This window comes from Misgurnus anguillicaudatus, unplaced genomic scaffold (assembly GCF_027580225.2).
Source record: "Misgurnus anguillicaudatus unplaced genomic scaffold, ASM2758022v2 HiC_scaffold_31, whole genome shotgun sequence".
Taxonomy (NCBI): Eukaryota; Metazoa; Chordata; class Actinopteri; order Cypriniformes; family Cobitidae; genus Misgurnus; species Misgurnus anguillicaudatus.
This window is the reverse complement of record NW_027395281.1, coordinates 2,018,666-2,043,239: the sequence shown is the minus strand read 5'-3', so window position 1 is coordinate 2,043,239 and position 24,574 is coordinate 2,018,666. Positions and strand designations below refer to the sequence as shown.

General features: G+C 37.0%; 1 protein-coding gene across 7 annotated transcripts in view; it reads left to right on the top strand.

Annotated features, from left to right (window-relative positions):
• Positions 1-24,574, top strand: part of LOC141348951 (acid-sensing ion channel 1-like) — a 206,190-nt gene that overhangs the window by 174,604 nt on the left and 7,012 nt on the right. For all 7 annotated transcript variants that reach the window (XM_073865243.1, XM_073865240.1, XM_073865239.1 and 4 more), the window contains 6 exons: positions 6,157-6,307; positions 14,802-14,929; positions 18,384-18,534; positions 19,268-19,324; positions 19,577-19,730; positions 23,749-23,840. In XM_073865243.1, coding sequence (XP_073721344.1) covers positions 6,157-6,307; positions 14,802-14,929; positions 18,384-18,534; positions 19,268-19,324; positions 19,577-19,730; positions 23,749-23,840 — 733 coding nt within the window. The remainder of the gene's footprint in view (positions 1-6,156; positions 6,308-14,801; positions 14,930-18,383; positions 18,535-19,267; positions 19,325-19,576; positions 19,731-23,748; positions 23,841-24,574) is intronic.

The window sequence follows — 24,574 nt, the reverse complement described above, 5'->3', positions numbered from 1 at the left end:
TGTTGGTGTTTACATGTGTTTTTATGATTAAAATATGAAGGAAAATTCAGTATAGGGTTGTGTCAATATACCGGCATTGGCAATAACCGCGATATTTAACTACTTAATTGATGTCATCATGTTTATATTATGCATATGGTAATATCGTAAATAATTTGTCTGTGTTTACATGTGTTTTTATGATTAAAATATAAAGGGGGAAAAAAATCAGTATCGGGTTGTGTCAATATACCGGTATCGGCAATAACCGCGATATTTAGCTATTTGATTGTTGTGGCATCATGGCAATATTACACATATGGTAATATCGTAAATAATTCAACAGCCATTTGAAATGTTGCCTAAAGAGCCACAATGGTTACAAACTCTCCTTCTACCTCCTTGCTCTTGTATTTTGAGTAAAATTCATCAGAAAAAATTAAAATAAACAATTATATAAAATTGCAATAATATCGCTACTGTAAGGAATTTTTTTAAAAGCCATAACTTTGTCTGTGTTTATATGTTATTTTTTCTTTTTTAAATATGAAGGAAAAAATCAGTATAGGGCTGTGTCAATATACCGGTATCGTCAATAACCATGATATTTAAATACTTGATTGTTAATATCATGTCAATATTACACAAATTGTAATATCATAAATAATTCAGCAGCCATTTGAAAGCCATTTTTTTTAGTAAATTTTAATGATAATTCTTTGGCAAAAACCAAACCCATTCAATAATATATAATTGCAATAATAGCATTACTACAAGTTCTTTTGGCTATGATAATTATGTAATATTTCTATATTTGCTAAAAACAATGTTATTTTCTGAATTTAGTATAATACAATATGTTTGCATGGTTTATGGTAAAAAAAACCCCACACATTATTTTCCACATATCGTACATTTTCTCCAGATATCCTGCCTTCTTTAGACGCTTTGATTTTGTACAAAACTCATCAATCTGAAAAGCTCTGTGTCCCTGATTGGCCAGCTAATCTGCACGTTGTAATTGGCCTGAATACCTCTGATGTCAGCCGGAAATGTGACGCTACTTACCATGTTTGAAAGATTTGCTCACAATGCAATGCTTACAGGAGGCTGTGAGTCTGAAGCGGGAGTAATTATGATAATGTCGGTCTTTACAACATCACCAATCCCAGGAAGTAAACTGTTACAATCCGTGTGTTTGTTGTAGTCCAAGAAAAGAGATTTACGTTGGAAATGATAACTCGCGTCATTGTTTACTTTGGGGTTTGTACCTTTGCATATCGTTAACATGAACTAATACACACTTACACATCAAAGGAAATCGTGAATTGGATCCTTTAAAGGTATATTTTAACTTTAGAACTGCATCTCTTTTTGGTTTCATCCATCTTTTATGTTTGTTGTGCATCTCTGATGTCACAGCTGTGATACTGCAGGTCTGGATCATATTGATAATCAATAACACCCTAAGGCTGGAGGCCAGTATGAAGATCTACCAGAGAGACAGAGAAAGATGGACAACACTGTCCACAAGCAGGCCACCGACAGATAAATGGTAACCCGTTTAGCAAGACCGGTGCTCTTAAATTGGCCGTATTGCCTCTCCATTTCATCACTGAGTCTGCTGTCAATGTGGCCGACCGGCAGTCGATAGGGGAAACGCTATTGATTTAATGTGGCACGTCCTGTGGCGATCATTGCGCCCGTATTGATCGCTGTCAAACCGGGACCACCAATCTCCTAAACACACAAAATCGCTCACTTTAGCTTCAGAATGAAACAAGATGGCAAACAACATCCAGATATGATTTAGATTTTGGACACAACAAACGGGACAAATAGTGTAAAACAGCGTTGCATTAGTCCTTGTACTTGCCTGTTTTGTTTTTGTTGTGTGGATAAATGTGTGGATTGTTTTTTGGTGTCCTTGTGTCATATCGCACTACTAATGTTGATCTGCAACGTCCAGCGGCAGTAAATCAAAGGGTGAGTTGAGACGTTCATCGGTCACAGACGCTTTTCAATCGAACCCTTGTGACAGTTCTTGAAACAACGTTGAGTTTGTACCCGGACGGCCCTCAGACAGGGGCACACTGACGTTTACATTGTGAATTATTCATTTCAGAAGTGTTGCCTGTCGTCTTGATCTTGATGGGTACTGATGGGTATATCAGTCACGCTCGGAGGACACCAGAGATAGTCTTCATCAATAGTCTTCTTCCTAGCACATTAAAGTGGAAGATAACAATGACATATCAGGTTTAGGATGGTAATGTGGATTGTGAATTGCTTTGTGCAGCTGCACATTTGAGTAGGTGAATACTAATATTTGGGCTTTTTGCAATTTGGTTCATAAACGGGCAGAGAGTCAAACCACTGGCAATGCAAATCTGCTGTTAAGTCTTTTTAAACACTTGTCTTTCATATGGGATCTCTTCATGAAGTTCATGTATAACTGTTTTAGACAAAACACCTGCATCTTGATCATCCCGATTTTATGCGCATTTTGAAGTATCGCATAAGAATAAAGTGATGCCAAATTTAGAATAAAAATAACTTTTTTTTGCATAAAAGTTTTTACACCCCCTTGAGGTGGTTTTTGACTTGTGTGAAAAAGAGAAAATGCAAATAATGGAAGATGGAAATGTATTTGTAAAAACAATTGTAACACACCGAACATTAAACCCACGGGACTGATCGTCTAGCTGTTTACGATGCTGTTTTTTTAACATATATGGGTCTCGACATCGTCGCAATGCCTGCATCAGAAATTCAGCATTTCTTCTTTTGTGCACAGCATTCACTTTGCCAATTTACAATCTGCACTGCTAGTAAATTTATAACTTGCCCAATCGAAACTAAATGCAGTGCCTTATTTTATTTATTGTTGATTACTAGGTTACCAATACCATCGTTATTCACTCGGACAACTTCTTGATTTTTTTTTTGCTTCATGTTTGGATGGAAACCCCACTATTGATAATTTAAAGGCTAAATGCAGGACCTCGAATTCATCCAGAGACCAAAATAAGCTTGTGAGGAGGGAAAGAGTGATGCTTGATCTGAACCTTGGTTTACTTTGTTTTGTAATCTTGGAGTCTTGTAAGTTATTTATTGTTTATTTGCACCGTCTGGGTTTGGCAAGGAGCTTTTTTGTGTTTTATGTTGTGACTCCAGAATGTTATTCCAGCACTGCGGACACATTTCTGGCAGAAAAGTAAAGAAAGTACAAAGATGTCATCTTTTTTTGATAGATATGTTTACAGATATGCTGGCTGCAATATGAGACTGCGGGAAGTAACATTCTTATAAAAAAATGTATCCAACATCAGAAATTTTGGACCATGGGTGCCTTCTGCACGATTTTGAGGGGGAACTGATGTTGTGATATTTGGCTTTTCTCTGGTGCGAATTGCAGTATGATAACTACAGGATGACTTTGCCAAACAACTTGCATGTTATTGTATAGCTCTGGAAACTTGATGAAAATAGTTGTGTGATAGTATAACATAACATACCTCTTGTCAAGAGGGAAAAAAATAATTGACAGCAAAATTGGGGTTAAATTTCAACAAACCAGCATTATGGCGATCAGTGTTTGCATTAGCACATTGGCATTTTAAAGGACACACCCAAAAACGGCACCGTTCATATAGCGTAATGTTGTGTTCACACCAGAAGCAAATTTAATTACTTGCGCAAGTAGATTGCATACAAAGTCAATGCAAAGACGTGAATAGACGGGAATTCGTGAGGGGCAAAGTGAATGACATAAATTGGGAAGTGTGATTGCCGTAAACATGCATCTTCCTCACAAGTTGAAAACATTCAACTTAAGCTGAAAATTTACATGGTGCAAAGTTAAATCCAATGAGTAATCTAGAGTGAGGAATACGATGGTTCACTTTTGGTGTACAGCGTAACAGCGTCAAAGATAATGAAACAAGTATTCTGCAATGTGACTACTACGACTACAGCACAATGCAATACCGAGGTTTAAACAATATATCGTATAGCCCTACTTTCGATTAAACTTATTACAGGGCTATGTTACACTACATGAGTTTAAAGGGGTCATATTGTGAGATTTTTTAAAAGATGTAAAATAAGTCTTTGGTGTCCCCAGAGTACATAAGTGAAGTTTTAGCACAAAATACCCCACAGATAATTTATTATAACATGTTAAAATTGCCACTTTGTAGGTGCGAGGAAAATGTGCCATTTTTGGGTGTGTCCTTTTAAATTCAAATGAGCTTATACAAACACTGATTGCCATAATGGTGGTTTGTTGAAATGAAACTTGTTGAAATTTGAAATTTTCCTCTCTCTCTGCAGTAAATGGCAGCACCGTGGTTGAATAGTGGAAATTTAGGGGGCGGTCTTATTGTAATAAGATTTGCTACCTACGTCACAAAACAGGCGGAATATAAATGAGCTATTTTTCACATGCTTGCAGAGAATGGCTTACCAAAGCTAAGTTACTGGGTTGATCTTTTTCACGTTTTCTGAATTGATAGAAGCACTGGGGACCCAATTATAGCACATAAACATAGAAAAAGTCAGATTTTAAACATCTGACATGCTTTAAAAATACTTAAAACAGGACTTTATCACCACCACATCCAGTCTGTAAATCAGGGCTATATTTTAGATTGAAAAGCAGCGTTTGTTCAGTTCTAAGCAGGTGTGATGACGATTCACATTGATATCTTATGGTTATTAATGTTCCAAAGAAGGTAAATGCGATGTGAAATAAATCCACACGATTCTCCTCTGTGATCCCATCTTTCACAGAAAACGCTAAAAAGCGATGCAGACCTGCAGGGACTGTAAAAAGCTTTTCTCCTCTCGCACAAACTTTTCAAGTTGCTTCATTTTTCATCATGTCCCTTTACAAAAGGCAAGAGTGAATAATGAATTATTGATGGTTTTTGTCCTGGACGTTTCTGTGCACATGATGTCAGGATTCACTCGGGAGATGAGATGTGTTGGCATATTCTCAGCCGTTGAGGACCTCACAAAAACATACAGTGTGTTCCCGACTCTATTCGTTTCTTAAACAGCGTGTGAAGCATTTTGTCTATTGTAAATGTTTTCTAAAGGTTCATTCTTTCGTGGTGAGCATACAATGGTTTAATGTCCTCGTTCATGGTGAGATATCTATGAAGTTTCTGCTACAGTCGACTCAAGGTCAACCAAACTCGAACCCGACGCTCTTGTTCATCACCGTTACCACAGCAACTCGCTTTCTCGTCTTGGCAACAACCTTGCTTCTATTTGATAGATGTTTTACATGTTGTTATCTCATGAAGTGCAGATCTCTGGAGTATTTGATGTTTAGGGTCTGGGCTGTATGGCTGAAAGCATTACATCTTAAAATGATCTCATATATCTCAATATGTATAGAGAATACACACATGCTGATCAAAACGTAAGTCACTTTGGATAAAAGCATCTTCCAAATCCATAAATGTAAATGTTGATGAAGTGAGCACTTCATCTCTAACATGTCAATATGCTTTAAATGCATTTCACTCATCTGTTGTCTGTGTTTGAGAGAAATGAGTTCCTAGAGAAATCAAGAGATGTGTCCGGTATCTTTGAGCTTTTGATTCCCTCAAGATCTGTCATTCCTCGGAAGACAAGGCCTATTTCATTTCCTCCAGCCTGAAGTTTCTCATTTGTCCGCGATGTAATCGGGTTGCGGCGCAGACGGGCTGCAGCAGTGCGGATCGGTCTCCCGCTGTCTGTGATCTGATTACACGCCCATTAGATCAGTTTCAATTAGGAGCAATGAGATGAGTTCACAGCGGATCACATCAGACTGAATTAGAGATGCTCTGTGATTCATCAGTCCATTTCCTGAAGAACACCTTGAAAAACATTGAATCCATTGAGACTATTAAATACATCACACATGACTCATGACAGAGTTTTGTGTGAACTAAAATGATTTGCAGAAATAACTCTGTGAACTATGAACTGATGCTGGCTGGATGTCTGTGTTGGGAAAACATCATCTTATTGTTTTTTTATATATATAAAAAATAATAAAAGGCATGCTTCCCACATGGTTTGTCAGAGGAGTGAATGATATTTATTTGGCATCTTCAACAAGTGTTTGTTCAGTAACAGAAACTCAATGTAGTTCATCAATGTTTGTTCATTTTTTAACAGATCTTCACCAGATATGGAAAGTGTTACACCTTTAACTCTGGGCAGGACGGCCGTCCGCTGATGGTGACTATGAAGGGTGGGATGGGAAATGGCCTGGAACTGATGCTGGACATCCAACAGGACGAGTATCTGCCCGTGTGGGGTGAAACCGGTGAGACAATCCATCATATCAGTTGTTTCTCCAGACAGCACTGTAATCAAATGAAGAGTTTTTGAAGCAGTCTCTCTAAGCTTCTTAAATGTCCATCCTGAGAAAAAGTCACAGTTCCTTCTCAGTAATCTCAATCTGTGCTCGAAAGGTTATTCTAAAGTCTGAAATCTCAAGATAACTCAAATATTTTATCAATTTTATTCTACAATCTTAAATATAAAGGTATGTAAATGCCATAGACTGTTGGTCACAGGGATGAACATAGAAGAACCATTTTTGGTTCTTTGGAGTGATGTCATAGAAGAACCATTTTTGGTTCCTTTAAGAACCATCCAGTCAAAAGAGTGTTGTCATCTTTTTGTTATTCACAGTGATGTCGTAGAAGAACTATTTTAGGTTCTTTAAAGAACCATTCAATCAAAGGCTCTTCACAGTGATGCCATAGAAGAACCATTTTTGATTCCTTAAAGAAACATCCAGTCAACGGTTCTTCACAGTGTCGTCATCATTTTGTCAGTCAAAGGCTCTTCACAGTGATGTCACAGAAGAACAAATTTTGGTTCCTCGAAGAACCATTCAGTCAAAGTTTTTGCAAAGTGATGTCATAGAAAAAAATTTAAGGTTCTTTAAAGAACCATTCAGTCAAAGGTTTTTCACAGTGATGTCATAGAAGAACCCTTTTGCTACCTCAAATAACCATTCAGTCAAAGGTTCTTCACAGTGATGTCATAGAAGAACTATTTTTGGTTCCTTAAAGAAGCATCCAGTCAAAGGTTCTTCACAGTGTTATCATCATTTTGTTATTCACAGAAATGTCATAGAAAACCATTTTAGGTTCTTTAAAGCAGTGGTTCTCAAACTTTTTCTGCATGCGGCCCCCCTTGTGTACGGCGCACTTCTTTGGGCCCCCCCAAAGAAAATTTAGGACAAAAAACTGTTCTAATATTTAACATTTGAATTAAACAAAACATATTAAGTTATACAAAGTAGTGCTGTTGGCTAGTAGCCTTTTTTTAGATTTAATTACACATAATTCATGTTAAATGAATGTATTTTATAAAATGTCATAAAACTGGGGCCCCCCTGGCACCATCTCGCGGCCCCCAGTTTGAGAACCACTGCTTTAAAGAACCATTCAATCAAAGGCTCTTCACAGTGATGTCATAGAATAACAATGTTTGGTTCCTCAAGGAACCATTCAGTCAAAGTTTCTGCAAAGTGAAGTCATAAAAAAACATTTTAGGTTCTTTAAAGGCGGAGTGCACAATGTTTGAAAAACGCTTTGGAAAAGGAGACGGGCCGACTACCAAAACACACTTATAGCCAATCAGCAGTAAGGAGCGTGTCTACTAACCGACATCCTTGCCGGGTTGCGTATGTGTGGGGCGGGTCTTTTAAAAGAAGGTCCAGATTCTATTGGGGTAGGGGCGTGTTTGTTTAGGTGATTTCAAATATCAACATTGGCTTTCAAACATTGTGCACTCCGCCTTTAAAGAACCATTTAGTCAAAGGTTCTTCAGAGTGATGTTACAGAAGAACCATTTTTGGTTTCTCAAAGAACCATTTGATCAAAGTTTATTTAAAGTGATGTCATAGAAGAACCCTTTTGCTACCTCAGATAACCATTCTGTCAAAGGTTCTTTACAGTGATGTCATAGAAGAACCATTTTTGGTTCCTTAAAGAACCATCCAGTGAAAGGTTCTTCACAGTGTTGTCATCATTTTGTTATTCACAGTGATTTCATAGAAGAACCATTTTTGGTTTCTCAAAGAACCATTCAGTGAAAGTTTCTTCAAAGTGAAGTCATAGAAGAACCCTTTTGCTACCTCAGATAACCATTAAGTCAAAGTTTCTTTACAGTGATGTCATAGAAGAATCAGTTTTGGTTCCTCAAATCAAAATTTCTTTAAAGTGATCTCATAGATTGACCATTTTTTCTTCCTCAAAGAACCATTCAGTCAAAAGTGCTTCAATTAAAGACCATTCAGTCAAAGGGTCTTCACACTGATGTCATAGAAGAACCATTTTAGGTTTCTCAAAGAACCATTCAGTCAAAGGGTCTTCACAGTGATGTCATAGAAGAACAATTTTGGTTCTTCACAGTGGTTCTTCACAGTGATGTCATAGATTGACAATTTTTGGTTCCTCAAAGAACAATTCAGTCAAAGTTTCTTAGAAAAAACATTTGTTGGAACAGAAAGGTTCTTCAGATGTTAAAGGTTCTTTATAGAACCATTCAGCCCAAAATAGTTCTTCTATGACATCATAAAGCGCCTTTATTTTAAGAGTGCAGACTGCACGGTTCAGAATTTATCTTATTCACATTACTAAAAGTAATTCTGAACCGTCTATACTTTAACTGTATGACATAGTGTAGGAGTGAGAAAGTAATTTTTCAATTGCGTTGTGTATTAATGTAGCAAGTTAAGCACCATAAACAACTAAACCAGCAAATTATGCGTTATTTCTTCTAAAGGAGTTAAAAAACCTCTAAGACAAAGCTGATGGTTAAATTAGATTTAGTTGGTCCTGTTAGTTCTCATTAGTGATGAAAAGCAACCATTGAGTAAAACCGTTTTCTCTGCACACACACACACACACACACACACACGTGCTGTAAGCTCCATTTACTCTTGTAAAATGAAACTGAGCTGTTGAATTACCAGCTGAGATCATCACATATTACATCTGTGGTTTATATCTCCTACAGGGATGATTCTCAAGAGTAATCTGATATAATGATTCTCGTCCACCCGTCCTTCTGTGCACATTAACATAAACCTGCACGACTCGAACATAATCTGCTTATGAGTTTAGTTTAACATTGATCTCTGGTTGCTAAATTGGCTTTTAGTGTTTAATATTATTCAACAGGTTAAACTGCAACGGCTGAGGATAAGCTATTAACATTCATCATGTTGCAAGCTCACTGCAGGGACAGATTAAATGCAAATCGAGACAAATACTGCTTAAAAAGTAATCTCTCTGTTTTAAAGCATAGTCTTGCTATCTGTCTTACGATGTAAGATACCTTATAACACTATTATCTATCTGATAATCTGATATAAAGATCTCCTAAGTGACTGTTTTTGTGTTACAGTTTGCATTTATATAGCTGTGTATAAGCTGTAAGCTCAGTGTTAATAACTGTATCATATTCTCTCATGTTGTTGTGTTTGTTTAATTATCATTAAGCAGATGTTTAGTAAGAAGCTAAAATTAAACCAGTAGGACATCTCTGGATGTTTAGAGGATCTGCATCTCTAGTAATATCAACACAATCTCAAGGCTATACGATGTGGCTAATTTCGCAAATTTACAGCTTTACAACATTATAATGAATAAATGAAGAGTTTCGTTGCAAAACGAGATAAATCCGTTTTTTTAATTGTTCAGAAATCTTGTTTTTTGGTTGTGCATTCCAATTAATATCAATTCAACTGCAGTTGGTTTGTTTTGATTTAAACCTTCATAACTTAAAAAATACAGCTAAGTAGCACCATAAAACAAAATAATAACATGATAACATAATAATAAACATGTTTTCACAAAAATTTAAAAAAATTTATTTATCTCGTTTTCTAACAAAACTCTTCAAATTATGATCTTTATTAATACCAACACAATCTAATGGCTATACATACGTATTTTCACACTTTTTTGTACGATTTGCTTTTATCCCTGTAACACTAAGTTTAGCGACGGGGTTAGGGGTTGGAGTATCATTATTGTTTCTTTTAATAATCGTACGATTTTGCACAATTTGCTTTTGTCCCTGTGACATTCAGTTTAGCGGTGGTTTGGGGTATCATTATTGTTTTTTTATAACCGTACATTTTTGTATTTACGAATTCATACAAAATAGCCAAAAATTTTTGTTTGTTTTTTCCCGTGTTTGTGTCATTGTCACGAATTGGTTACGCAACAGCTTTTTCCTATTTTTAAAAACAATTGTTTGCTTCGGTTTTGGGGTTAGCTTTGGTGTTTGCATTAGGATGTGACTTTAAAGCGTAACTAAACCCCTGGTCAGAGCCTGACTCCACCCACTGGCAATATTTGAAAAATGCAAGAAAAGTGGGCAGATCCCAACAGCGATAGAGGGGACGACCTAAGCTCGTACCAAGTGTGTGATGAGATCGTAACAAGGGCGTGGTAAGCTTGAAACTGCTTGCGTCACGAGTCATTTTTTGGACCCAACATCCAATAGGAAAATTCAACTGCAGTAGCCACCGTTCAACCTGAAGAGGGCAGCACTCAGACGTTTTTACACCATATATTGTAGTATTAAAACACTTTATATCCAAATGTCAAAAAACTTACTAAAATCAATGAACAGCACTAATAAAGCATCATTCTTACAGATCATTAACTAAAAAAAGTTGGTTAAGGGTTAAGTTACTCTTTAAGTATTGGTTTATACTATTTTTTCAGATTTTTTTATTTTTATTTTCTAAATTTTAAACCATTGTCGCCTGGCGTTAGGGTTAGAGTTGGGTTTGGGTAAGGATGTCATTTTATGTAAATCTAACCCTAAACTGAAGAGAAAATGGTAAGAAATTAGGACAAAACAGTTGAGTAACCAATACGTGACAATGACACATAAACAGAAATTTGTGATACGATCACGAAAAAAACGTGGAAATTCGTGACAGTATCACAAAAAAGAATAAAAAAATTACGTAATTTTGTCTGACTTGGCTAGAATTCCTATGAATTCTTTATTTACTGTGTTTAGTTTTCAGTACTGAATGTAATACAGATAGGAAGTTTTTTCTGTATGAAATTTGTACATTAAATCAATGCTTTATTTTCTTAGTTTGTCGCAGTGCATTCTATGAATGCTTAGATAAATTTGACTTAATGCGCTTACAACTTTACAACATTATAACCGATAAATTCAACATTCATCACAATAATTGATCATACTGATCTTATAAAGCAAACAAACACGAGCGCAGTAAACAACATCAGCAGTCACGTGCGACCCGTATGCTTGTATGAAGGTCAAGATGTTGCCTGCGAGGCGAAATCATCCTGACCTTTCCATTAAAGATCATTTAGGTTTGAGATGCAGACAGAAACACGGCTGACCTGTAGACAGGCGCATTACAGCTGCAGACCGCATTACATGCCATGTTGTACGTCTAGACCGCAGCGTAGCTGTAATTGAACAAGAGACCCCGTACACCTGCACATGTCACCGGTCGACATTTAAAGAGATTGTTTTTAGAGCGATGTGTCTTCCTGAAGATGCTCTCTATCTTCACAGACGCTGTAGTCGTACAGTCGCATGTATACGATCTCTGTGAAAGCTGTATTACATCAGACTCAATTATATTGTCATTGCAGGAATCCAATGTCGTCCAATAATAACAATAAATTCACCTTGTTTTTACTTCTGATATCAAAGGACACACCAATAATAAATTTCATCATGTTATGGCCAATTGATAAATTAACCGTAAACTAATTGGAAAATTAATGAAAATATAAAATGAATAGTTTTGTTTCTACAGGAAGATGTGTTGAGGGAAATTAAAGATCATGAGTATGTCTCACATGGCATTAAAGTTTATTATGTGTAATTTCATATTGAACAGCTGTTTTAATTCATATGACAAGTTAGTTATTGAGCTGTAACCGGCGATGAGTCGATCTCCGTGTGATTTTACTCCTGGCGTTCTTGCCGTTCAATTTAAAGCAGGTAATACTGCAGTTTATCAAGTTGACCAGTTTATTCTTCAGACTATAACGGCTACGATGATGAATGTTGCTGTAAAACAGTGACCTCGGTCTTTCTCAGTACTGGATGATGCTAAACTCATACAGCAGCTGTATTTGTGAGCTCATCCTCTCGTGTGCCGCCGTGTTTGTGTTTAATTATTACGAAGCAGATGTTTAATGAGAAGTTAAAGCGATTTGCTCAGAAACCGCATATCTGTTGATAGTAATGTTTGACATCTGGTGTGGTCAATTATGGGCCTTCAGAAAGATCTCTGTGGTGAGTACAGCAGGCGGTGGATGGAGGCCAGAGTTTGGCAGCGTCTCAGGACAGTAATATGCTGTGATTTAAAGTGTTAAACCGATGCCGAGATGGTGTCAAACACAGGCTGAAATCTGTGTTAATGCACTCGGACGTGTTTGCTCAGGTGTCCAAAGAGAGAGAGCGAGAAAGAGAGAGCGAGCGAGAGGGAAAGTCAATATAGCTTTAGGATTACACCTGCTTCTCTGTGTAAGGTGGATGTGTGCTGAAATATCAAATATTACCTATTTATTTGAGATAGCTCGAAACTAGGTTGTGGTAAAAAACACATTGCAGGGTTCCCACGGTTTCTTGAAATCCTTGAAAGTTTGTGAATCAACAGGAAAAAATCTAATGCCTTGGGAAGTTTTTGAAAATATACATACATAGATACAGGTCATTAAAAGTGCTTGAATCTATTTTATGCAAGAAGATTTCTGAAAAAAATCCATATTATTCCCTGTGTAGTGTAGGATAATATCATAAAAATTCTAGACTTCTTAAGCACACGTGCTAAACTGTTAACTTTAAATGCTTATATCTTCTGTATGTGAATGTTGATTCATACCAAAATGCTTTTTTGCATAGTTGTGTTTGACACATGAAAACGTCTCGGGTTACGTATGTAACTGTTGTTTCCTGAGAAGGGAACGAGACGCTGCGTCTCCCTTGCCATACTTCCTGCGTACCTGTAACGCCGTCTTTGGCAATATTTTAAATAGCGATATACTTCCTGACTTCCGCGTCACCCTGTATTTGTCGTTAAGCCTCATCATTGGTTGAATTTGATATACACATTCAGACGCACTTACCCCTGGAGGCGTCCCCAAAGTGTCACCGCAGTGAGGCAGCGCAAGTTCCCTCAAAGGGAACTGTAACAATGTATCTTAAAAGGTAACACAATGTAACCTTGCTCTCACTTGAAATGTGTCCCCATATAGTCCTTGGATTTGAGGGTATTGGACCTGGAAAGTCTTTGAAAGGTCTTTGAATTTGAAGGTAACTAAGGTGTGGGAACCCTGACATTATTTTCCACATATCATACATTTTTGTAACTCCAGATTTTACTCTCTTCAAACAGGAGTTTATTTGCCTGATAAACCACCTCATGCGAGCATAAAACTGTTTTTCGCGGAATTGACGTGTTTCCATTGGCCGTATTTTCAATTCGCAATGTCAATTTGAAGGGTAATGGAAACTTGAGTAGGTGCACTGTAGCTGCATTTTCATTGGAAAAAAAATTCGCAAAACTTTAGCATTATTTTCTAAATGTCAACAAAAACTATTGCAAAATGTGCCATTCCCCTTATCCGATGTTATGGGACTAAAGCGTAACTTGCACCGTGCAGACCATCATATTGATAACATGAAAATACCACAAAAGTGACTACCATTAGAACGCATACAGAGCAGTCGACTCTTATATTTCGGTATTTTTATGTCATGTGCTAGACGGTTCTTGGGAACACACCTTGACCACACCTTTTGTCTTGTCCTCCAATCAAACATATCGCGCCAAATTTAAAGATTGATCATGTGACTTTTACGCATGTCAGTTAGTGATGTAGTACTCGAGTCCGGTCTTGAGACCGATTTCTGCTTTCTCAGACTCGTCTCTGACTTTTTCCTTTAAAGTCTCAAGCCGTTTCTCAATACCAAGTACGCCAAACTTGGACTTGTGTCCTTCGTAGTTCGAACTTGCAAGTTCAGATTCCTGACGCGAAATGCATTCTGGGAAACTTTGCTGTCATAAGTCCACACAAGTCTCCTCCGATGCATCCTCGATAAAATGGGCGGATCAAGAACACATCCGGGGATTTTATGTGAACTTGGGCTTGATGCGAACTTTGAATTGGAACAAAACTTGGGCCGCGACTGATGACGTTTCACAAGTCCACAAGAACGCAAGTACAGACAAGAACGCATATTGAGAAACGGCTTCAGTTGTGACTCTGTCTCGGACCACAGTGGGAGGAGAAGGACTCATAATTTCAGACCGAGTCCTCGAGACCAACACATTTTAAATGTTCATATAAAAAACCACACAACACATAAAAATAATAATAAAATGCAATGTTGATGGGCATTATTTGTTCCTCAAAGACTCGGTCTTGACTTGGACTCAACCCCTCCAAGACTCGGTCTTGACTCGGACTCGGCATAGGCGGTCTCGTCCCCATCACTAATGTCAGGTGACCTGTAAATGCAAAAACTTTCCATTGCAGTATTCCTTGTTTGAATTGCCTAAATAAACACTTCTAGTGTTTCCATTGGGTGCATTTTAAATGCACCATTTCAGTTTGTCAGGTGGAAAGATCTCATAGACTTGACCTGAGCCGTGTCTAAAAAGCAGAATATCTATTTACTTTGTCAGCTCTTGGGATTAATTAGTTTATTACACTTACATGTTAAATAACTGAACATGCTCCACCTGACCTGATGTCAATAAGTAGTGGTTTTCTCTCTTGCAGATGAGACATCGTTCGAGGCCGGGATTAAAGTCCAGATTCACACGCAGGACGAGCCGCCCTTTATCGATCAGCTGGGATTCGGAGTGGCTCCAGGTTTCCAGACGTTTGTCTCCTGTCAGGAACAAAGGGTACGGATCCACCAAGTTCTGGACTAAACTCTAGTCCTATAAGGCAGTGTTCTTCAACCTGGTCCTTGAGGATCCCCTTCCAGAAAGTTTTAGATGTCACTTTATTTACAACACTTGAACCAACTCATCAGCCTCCTTCCAGAATGTCTTCCTAACAAGCTAATGAGTTAAATCAGGTGGTTTCATTAAGGAGACATCTAAAACACTTTGGAGTGAGCTCCACAGTATGCTAGATTGCTGGTTTACTGCATACTTCAAAACTTACAAATGTTCCTGCAATAATATCTGATTTTTTATTCATGTTAATAAACCTTATATTAGCCTAGACATCTGGGCTGTGTTTGGACGCCTATTAAACTTTTTTTAAACGCTGGGATGACGATTGAAACTCATATGACTTTCTTTCTTCATCGAGACACAAAGGCAGATGATTTAGTGAAGATTCAGTACAGTGGCACTGGCAGTATATGATGATTCACTGTAACAGTTAATAAAGCCCTCCAGAGATTTAGCAGCTCAATGGTCATATTTCATACTCACAGTGGGTTTGCTATTATGACAGGCTCATTTTTTGGGTGAACTGACTCTGAACCTGCTGCATTTCTTTAAGGGTTATTGATGTTTATGGGTGGTATTGTGTCATACATTCAGGCTGCTGACATTTATGTAAGGCATTAATGTGTCTTATCATCTGTGTCTGGTGCGTGTGATATTGGTAGTGTGGTCTCTTGAAGGATTATAGCTTTAGTACGCTGCCTGCATAGATTACATTTTAAGGCAAAGCAAAAGAAATATTAAAATTGGGCTGTCACAATATATCAATATTGTGAATAACAGGGGTGTTGAACAAACCGTAATGTCCGATATCACGATAATGCGCATGATAATATCGTAAATAATTCAGCGGCCATGGTTACAAACTCCCCTTCTGCCTCCCTACTCTTGTCTTTTAAGTATAATTTAATAGCCTAAAAAACAAAGAAATAATGCTAAGGATCAAATTAACTGAATTGTCATTTGTTTTGGTGAACTATCCCAATGAACAAATGAACAAAGATTACTTAATGCTAAGAAGCTATATTTCTCATTGTTAGTTCATGTAGGCTAATGCAAATGTAAAAAAAAATCAAATGCAGACTGTGAATGTGGGCGACTCTGCTACTCATCAGGATCCAACAAATCTGTTATTTGGCAACTAAAACAGTGATTTGGCTCTTAAATGTTTTATTGAAGCAGTGATCACGTAGTCAGTTTTTTAGTTTGAAGTAGAGATGCACCGATTGCAATTTTCTTGGCTGATTCTGATTTCTGATGACAATACAGAGCAGATTCCTGACAATTATGTTGTTGTTGTTGTTGTTGTTGTTGTTTCAGTCGATTCATGGAAATACAGATTTTTCTGATTCCTGACAATACCTTTTTCTTTTTTAGTTCGTTTATTTATTTATTTTTGATGATTCATGCCAATACCTTTTTCGTTGTTGTTGACGATTCATGACAATACAGATTTTTGCCAATTCCTGACAATACCGTTTTGTTGTTGTTTTGTAGATTCCTGAAAATACCGGGTTTTGTTTATTTATTATTTTTGACGATTCATGACAATACAGATTTTGCCGATTACTGACAATACCATTTTTTGTTGTTGTTTTCAGATTCCTGACAATACAGATTTTTGACGATTCCTGACAATACCGTTGTTGTTGTTGTTTGCCGATTCGTGACGATACAGATTTTTGCAGACTGTTTTTTAATTCCTGACAATACCGATTTTTGCAGATTGCTGACAATATTGGATGTTTTTGGTTATTCCTGACAATACCGTTGTTGATGTTTGCCGATTCGTGGCGATACAGAGTTTTGCAGATTATTGACGATACCGATTTTTTTTATTTTATTTTTTTTTTTGCAGATTCGTGACAATACCAATTTTGTTTGTTTGTATGTTTATTTTTGACGATTCATGACGGTACAGATTTTTGCAGATTATTGACAATACCGATTTTTGCCAATTCCTGACAATACTGTTTTGTTGTTGTTTTGCACATTCCTGACAATACCGGGTTTTGTTTATTTATTTATTTATTATTTTTGACGATTCATGACAATACAGATTTAGCAGATTCCTGCCAATACCATTTTTATTTTTTTGTTGTTTTTATATTCCTGACAATACCGATTTTTGACGATTCCTGACAATACCATTGTTGATGTTTGCAGATTCATGACGATATAGATTTGGCAGATTCCTGACAGTACCGTTGTTGTTGTGTTTCAATTCCTGACAATACCGATTTTTTTCAGATTCCTGACAATATCGGATGTTTTTGTTGATTCATGACAACACCGTATTTTTTCCCCAGATTCCTGACAATACTGATTTTGCCCATTCCTGAAAATACCAATTTTGCACATTCCTGACAATACCGGGTTTTGTTTATTGTTTATTATTTTTGACGATTCATGACAATACAGATTTTGCAGATTCCTGACAATACCATTTTAATGTTTTGTTGTTTTCATATTCCTGACAATACCGATTTTTGACGATTCCTGACAATACTGTTGTTGATGTTTGCCGATTCATGCCGATACAGATTTTTGCAGATTCCTGACAGTACCGTTGTTTTTTCCAATTCCTGACAATACCGATTTTTCCAGATTCCTGACAATACTGATTTTTGCCAATTCCGATTTTCTTTCAAAGAACTAGAATCGACAGCCTATGCTACACACAAAAATCACATTTCTTTAATAAAATAATGTATTTTAGTTTGTAAACAGTTTTTAAAAACTGCTCTTGTGTGCAGAGCTATGACTTTAAGACCCTGGGGAATCCCTGGGAAGAGTGACGTAGAACGAATTTGCGAATGAATTAAATATCTTAAAATTAGACAACAGAGAACTAAAACATGACAACAAAATCAGTCTTTAGATGCAATGTACATTATTTACAGCATTATACATATTGTTAAACCAACATGATTGAAACGACGGATGTGCGACAAAGTTAGACAAAGTGTCTTCAGGAAACAAGCTAGTTAGTTTCACCAACTATGCATCGTACCACAGTGGTTCAGCAGTGAGTTTTATCGTTGTTGGGGAAACGCACCCCTAAGCAGAGTCCTGCACACGGACGGGTAAAGTTTTGGAATAATATAAACATGTCATTTGCCCATACGTGGCAGAAATCAATATATAAACACAGGCAGTTTGGGTCGCGGTCTTTACATAAAACGGATTATTGACGTTATTGCTTGCGCAACTTGCAACAAAAGGGTCGCAACCGGCCAGTTACTGGTCCAGCTGATCATGGGTAAAATCTACCAATTATGGTCTCTGGCCAGTCAACCAGTGCATCTCTAGTTCAGAGCCCTGAAAAATATGCAAAAACATAAATTCATGCACAAGGAAATATTTAAAATCAGTGTTATCTTTCTTTTCTGTCCTGTAGTTGACATTCCTTCCTCCGCCGTGGGGCGACTGTAAATCATCAGCCATGGACTCAGATTTCTTCAGTTCATACAGCATCACTGCCTGCCGCATTGACTGTGAGACTCGCTATCTGGTGGAGAACTGCAACTGTCGCATGGTGCACATGCCCGGTACACACACACACACATACATGCTGGATCTCTCTCTCTCTCTCTTTATAGAAGAAATCTGCAGCGTTGAATGAATGTAATGAATTAAAAGAGTGACTCAAATTTTTGAGGAGGTTCAGTGATAAGAACAGCGTGATCATCAGACCGCCGTTTTAATTACCAGACAGACATCGGCTGTTCTCTCTCACTCATACACAGAACATTGTGTTCCTCTCTCTCACTCGCTCGCTCGCTCGCTCACTACTGTTCAATCTACTGATGAGTGAATCACAAAAACACATGCTGGTCACAGTTCTCAAAATCTGAATAAGTCGAGCGTTGAGAGTTGTGACCTGGTGGCATTATTCACATGATAATGAAGCTCATTTTTCATTTCTGTAATGAGTTTGAATTTTCTGAGTTTGCTTAAATCTCTTTATTAGTGATTCTCATTAGAATCTCATTACTGTTATAATGTAATGAAAGTCCTCATGTCCAGACACAATGTCATATTAAATGAGTGCATTCAATCAAAATACTGCCATGCCATCATATATGAATGCTTACAATAATATAATGCATTACAGTAATTAGACAATGCATTACAGTTTTTAGGGTGGGGGTATCAACTAAACTTAGACATTAAAAATTAAACTAAACAGTAATGAGTATTTGGGGTATTTTAAAAATACAAAAATATCACGCATGCTTTCTGGTTTGGGATAAGATCACTGAGATGTTTTTCTGTTTATAGGAGACGCTCCATACTGCACACCAGAACAGTATAAAGAGTGTGCAGATCCAGCTTTAGGTGAGAAAAAACATCATCATTCCTCTCCATCTGAACCGCTGTCCTCATTACAGATGACTGAACCTCAGGCCATGATGAGACAGCTCGATTTATGACCCATCATTACCAGCCACCCACTACTCTGACCATTTTATTATCTGACCCATCATCTCAGCTGTTCCTCTTCTCATGTATCCATCTAGGTTTTTACCTTAAAGTATTCTTTCATCCCAAAAAATGTTTTATGATGTACAATAATTTTTCTGATTTTAGATTTTCTGGTGGAGAAAGACAACAATTATTGCGTGTGCGAGACGCCCTGTAACACGACGCGTTACGGTAAAGAGCTCTCATTCGTCAAGATCCCCAGCAAAGCCTCTGCCAAATATCTGGCCAAGAAGTTCAACAAAACCGAGCAGTACATTGCGTGAGTCTCTTTAAGTTTCGCACTGTTAATATGTATTAGAGAAGTTCATGTTGATTTTACAAAAAATGAAATGTTTACATTAGCTGAGAAAAGTTACTATTAAATCACATTTAAAGGCGGAGTGCACAATGTTTGAAAAACGCTTTGGAAAAGGAGACGGGCCGACTTCCAAAACACACTTATAGCCAATCAGCAGTAAGGAGCGTGTCTACTAACCCAGAGGTCCCCAACCACCGGGTCGTGACCCAGTACTGGGTCGTGGACAAGTTGCCACCGGGTCGCAAGAACGTCCCGAAAATAATTGTATAATAGCCACGTAATAGCTTAATCGGGTATTTTGTACTTTAAGAGCCGACTTCAAATAACATCAATCATTTCCACTTTTGTACAGAGCCGCGTTCTCTCTCTCTTTTTCTCCGCCTCTCTCTCTCTCTACCAGCGCATCAGCGATCACATTGCTGTCATTAGAGTTTGAGCATACAGTACTTATAAAACACAATCGATCAAAGAATTGCGGAGGTATGACTTTATGAATCATTTGCAAATGTACGTCGCAATGATGTACATATGCGGAGACGTTCAACTGTGTGACTGCGCAAATTACTGAAAAGTAATTATTTTATTCTTCTTTAAAACAACTTCAGAATTATCCATCGATCGTAGCACCATGATCAAAATAAACTATTAGGCTAATAATATTTTAACGGTTTCACTTTTAACGTAGGTTTGAAAGGAACCTAAACTTGTCAATCATCATTAATCATGGTAAACGTGAGTCTCCGTGCCTCTGCGCCCAGCCGCAATTTTTCTGGCATCTCTCCTCCTTCACTGCATTTTTCTTCTCTTCTGTTACTTGGAATTGGGTCTCGAGCCCGACCAAGATTCGAGCTGCCTTCGAGAACAGCAAGCCAAGTTCGTTTAGGTTCCATTAATTAATAAGACTAAATGAGCAGGCATTATTAATTTTCCTAATGCATGGTTGTTATCTTTACTTCCCTTTAAAATGTACATTTTGAGAAGGAGGATTTTCAGCACGTTTGAACAGCAACTCAGCGACCCCAACCCCCCGGTCCGCGAATTTTTTTTTAAGCTGAAACCGGTCCGTGGTGAAAAAAAGGTTGGGGACCCCTGTACTAACCGACATCCTTGCCGGGTTGCGTATGTGTGGGGCGGGTCTTTTAAAAGAAGGTCCAGATTCTATTGGGGTTTGTTTAGGTGATTTCAAATATCAACATTGGCAACAGAGAAGTGAAGTTTATACTCTCTATAGTCATTAGCCTGGTTTGTGCAAAACATTTGCAATGTTTTCTAAATGACGACAAAAAACAATTGCAAAATGTTGACGTTTCCATTAACCCGTGACCTGTAAAAAAATTGTTCAATTGCAGTTTTGTGACAAATTTCTTTTTTGAATTGCCCCCCACAAAAAAACATGAGCATAATTTTTTTGCAAAATTGATGTGCTTTCATTGGGTTTATTTTCATATTTGTTTATGTGTTAATCTGTTTCCATTACGGATTTACGCAAAACTTTTGCAATATTTTTTTAAATGTAATTCCTTTTTTGAATTACCCCCCCAAAAAACGTTTTTTTTTTTTTTTTGCGAAATTGACGTGCTTTCATTGTTTTTTTTTCATATGCGTTTATGTGTTAATCTGTTTCCATTACCGATTTGCGCAAAACTGTAACCGTTAAATGAAAAAAAATAAAACTCTTTCAATTGTAATTTTGTGACAAAATGTGAGCTTTTTTGTGAAATTGATGTGCTTTCATTTTTTTCATATCCATTTATATGTTATATGTTATCTGTTTCCATTACAAATTTGCGCAAAACTTTTGGGAAATTTTCTAAATAATTTCTAAATAACGATTGAAAACTTTTGGCTTTTTCATTGACCATGAAATCTTTTAATTGCAGTTTTGTGATATATTAATTTTTTTATTGCCTGAAGCACCACCTCATATGAGCATAAAAACTTATTTTTTTGCTAAATTAAAGTGCTTATATTAGTTGTATTTTCAATTTTCAATTTCAGTTTAAAAGGGTAATGAAAACGCAACTACAGCAAATGTGTTTAATCTGTTTCCATTACAGATACGTTTTTTATGTGAATAAAACTATTGCAAAAGGATGGCACTTCCATTAACCGTAACCTGTAAATGTGGAAAAAACTCTTTTAATTGCAGTTTTGCAATATATAAAAATAATAATCATAAAATTGACATGCTTCCATTGGGTGTATTTTCAATGTGCACGTTTACTTTGCGCAGTTTGAAGGGCAATGAAAATGCAAAAACTGTTAATGTTTTAATCTTTTTCCATGCAGATTTGCACAAAACTTTTGTGATGTTTTTAAATTTTGATTAAAAACTATTGCAAAATGACTTAATGTCCATTAACTGTAACCTATAAATGTAAAAAAAAACTCTTTCAATTGTAGTTTTATGATAAATTCCTTTTTTAAATTGCCAAAAAAAATGTGAGCATATTTTTTTTGCGAAATTGACGTGTTTTTATTTATTTTATTTTTATATGCGTTTATGTGTTATTCTGTTTCCATTACAGGTTTGCACAAAACTTTTGCGATATTTTTTTAAATGTTGATTAAGAACTATTGCAAAATGACTGAATGTCCATTAACTGTAACCTATAAATGTAAAAAACCTCTTTCAATTGTAGTTTTGGGATATATTCAGTTGCCTGAAAACCGACCTTGGGCGAGCGTAAATACTTTTTTTGCGCAATTGACATGCTTCCATTGGGTGTATTTTCAAATTGCAAGTTCAGTTTGCGCAGTTTGAAGGGTAATGAAAACACAAATACTGTTAATGTGTTAATCTGTTTCCATGCAGATTTGCGCAAAACTTTTGCAATATTTTTTAAATGCCGATAAATGCTTTTACAAAATAACTGCGTTTCCATTAACCGTAACCTGTAAATATAAAAAAAAACCTTTTTCAATTGCAGCTTTATAATATAATCTTTTATTTTCAATTGCCTGAAAAAACACATTGTGTGAGCACAAAAACTTTATTTTGTGTATTTATTTTCAGTTTGCAATTTCAGTTTGCGCAGTTTGAAGGGTAATGAAAACGCAACTACTGTTAATTGTGTTTATTTGTATGTAATCAGTTTGATTGTTATGTGTATTCATGCAAGTTATCTGTCACGGTTCTGAGTGTAGTTGTCAGCTGTTTAACCGTTCGATAGTAATGAAGCTGGTTCATCTGCCCTCATGTAAGAGAATAGATCAAACCTCAAACAACACCGCAAACACGCAACATATCACTGACCTGAAAAACAAACTAAGAAATGTCAGCAACAATAGATACATCTGTAAAAAGAGACTCATTAAAACTGAAAATATAAAACATTGTTATACTAGTTTCTAGTTTTAAAGGACTCGTATCAGGATGAATCAAAGGATTGATTTTTGAGATAAAATTCATTGTTAACTGGATACACGCACAATCACTGACAGTGTTTGTGTTTCTATAGTAGACGTGATGCAGTATTATCTGACTTGAACAGCAGAGAGATGTTGTTTTCTCAAAAGAACCTCATCAACATTCAGTTCATTCATCAGACATTCATCACCTGCTGTTCAGTGTAATATTATTATTGTGTTTCTGACTGCAGGTAGCTTTAACACTCCAGCTGTCTTCTTCAGTTTAATCAGTATTTTAATCACATAATGTATTCATCATGGACAAAATTACGACTTTTACACTCCATCTGCGGCATATAAAAATAAGAACAATTATTCATCCGATAATTAAACGATACCAGTATGATCAACGTCAGCATTCATAAACAAGATATTACAATATTAATAAGTGCAGTTTTAGTTTCCGAATCGACCCCAGCTGAGTCAGAAACGTCCCGAGGCTTCTGCTGGATTCACTCCAGCCGTTCACTCGACAACTGCAGATTAAAGAATAAAACACTGTGAAACTGGCAGAGTCTCAGGATCGATGTTTGCAGATCTGTCCTCACCATTCTCCTCTGTCCTTCAGAGACAACATCCTGGTCCTGGACATCTTCTTCGAGGCCCTGAACTACGAGACGATCGAACAGAAGAAGGCCTACGAGTTAGCGGGACTTCTCGGTGAGTGCTGTTCATCGTGACATGAATGTGAATTAAATTAAAGGTGCTGTAGAATCTTAAACTATTTACGTAGATGAATAATAAGGGTTGTGTACATGGTAATGATATATCATGAGCCTCAAATACGATTGTTTCCTCCTTATGTAAACCTTGTGTATCTCAACCTAACACCAACCATGACATCACAGTGGAGATGTACGCCCCAACATTAAATTACACATTAAATTAAGTACAATGTTATTACAATGCTAAAACAAAGTTGTGTTGCTGAGTTAGCGCTATATGCTAGTTAATGCTATATGCTAGCGTTTAGCCTGAAGTTCTACTATTGACTTTTGCTGCGTTTACACCAGCCACGGTAGAGGCGCCAAGCGCAAGTGATTTCAATGTAAAGTCTCTACCGCGCCGTGCTAAACGCCTCATCTGCGGTAGACGCAATTCCACTTCATTTGTGCATCTAGTTCGTGCTAATTGAGCGTATGGCGCGGTACACGCGCATGGTGCTTTTTGTGCATTTTTCATTTGACGCAAATTTGCGGCTGACGGCCGGGTTGAGAATTTTGAACTTTGGCAGATTTTCGCGCAGCGTTAACCAATCAGAAGCCTGCTTGCTGCTGTCACTCATTCAACATGAAGAAACGCTTGATGTTGTCTGTGAGCAGTCACCTGGAGCTATACGACACAAGTTCTTATTTCTATAGACAGGAGTAAAATCGCTTGGAAGAGTGTCAGTG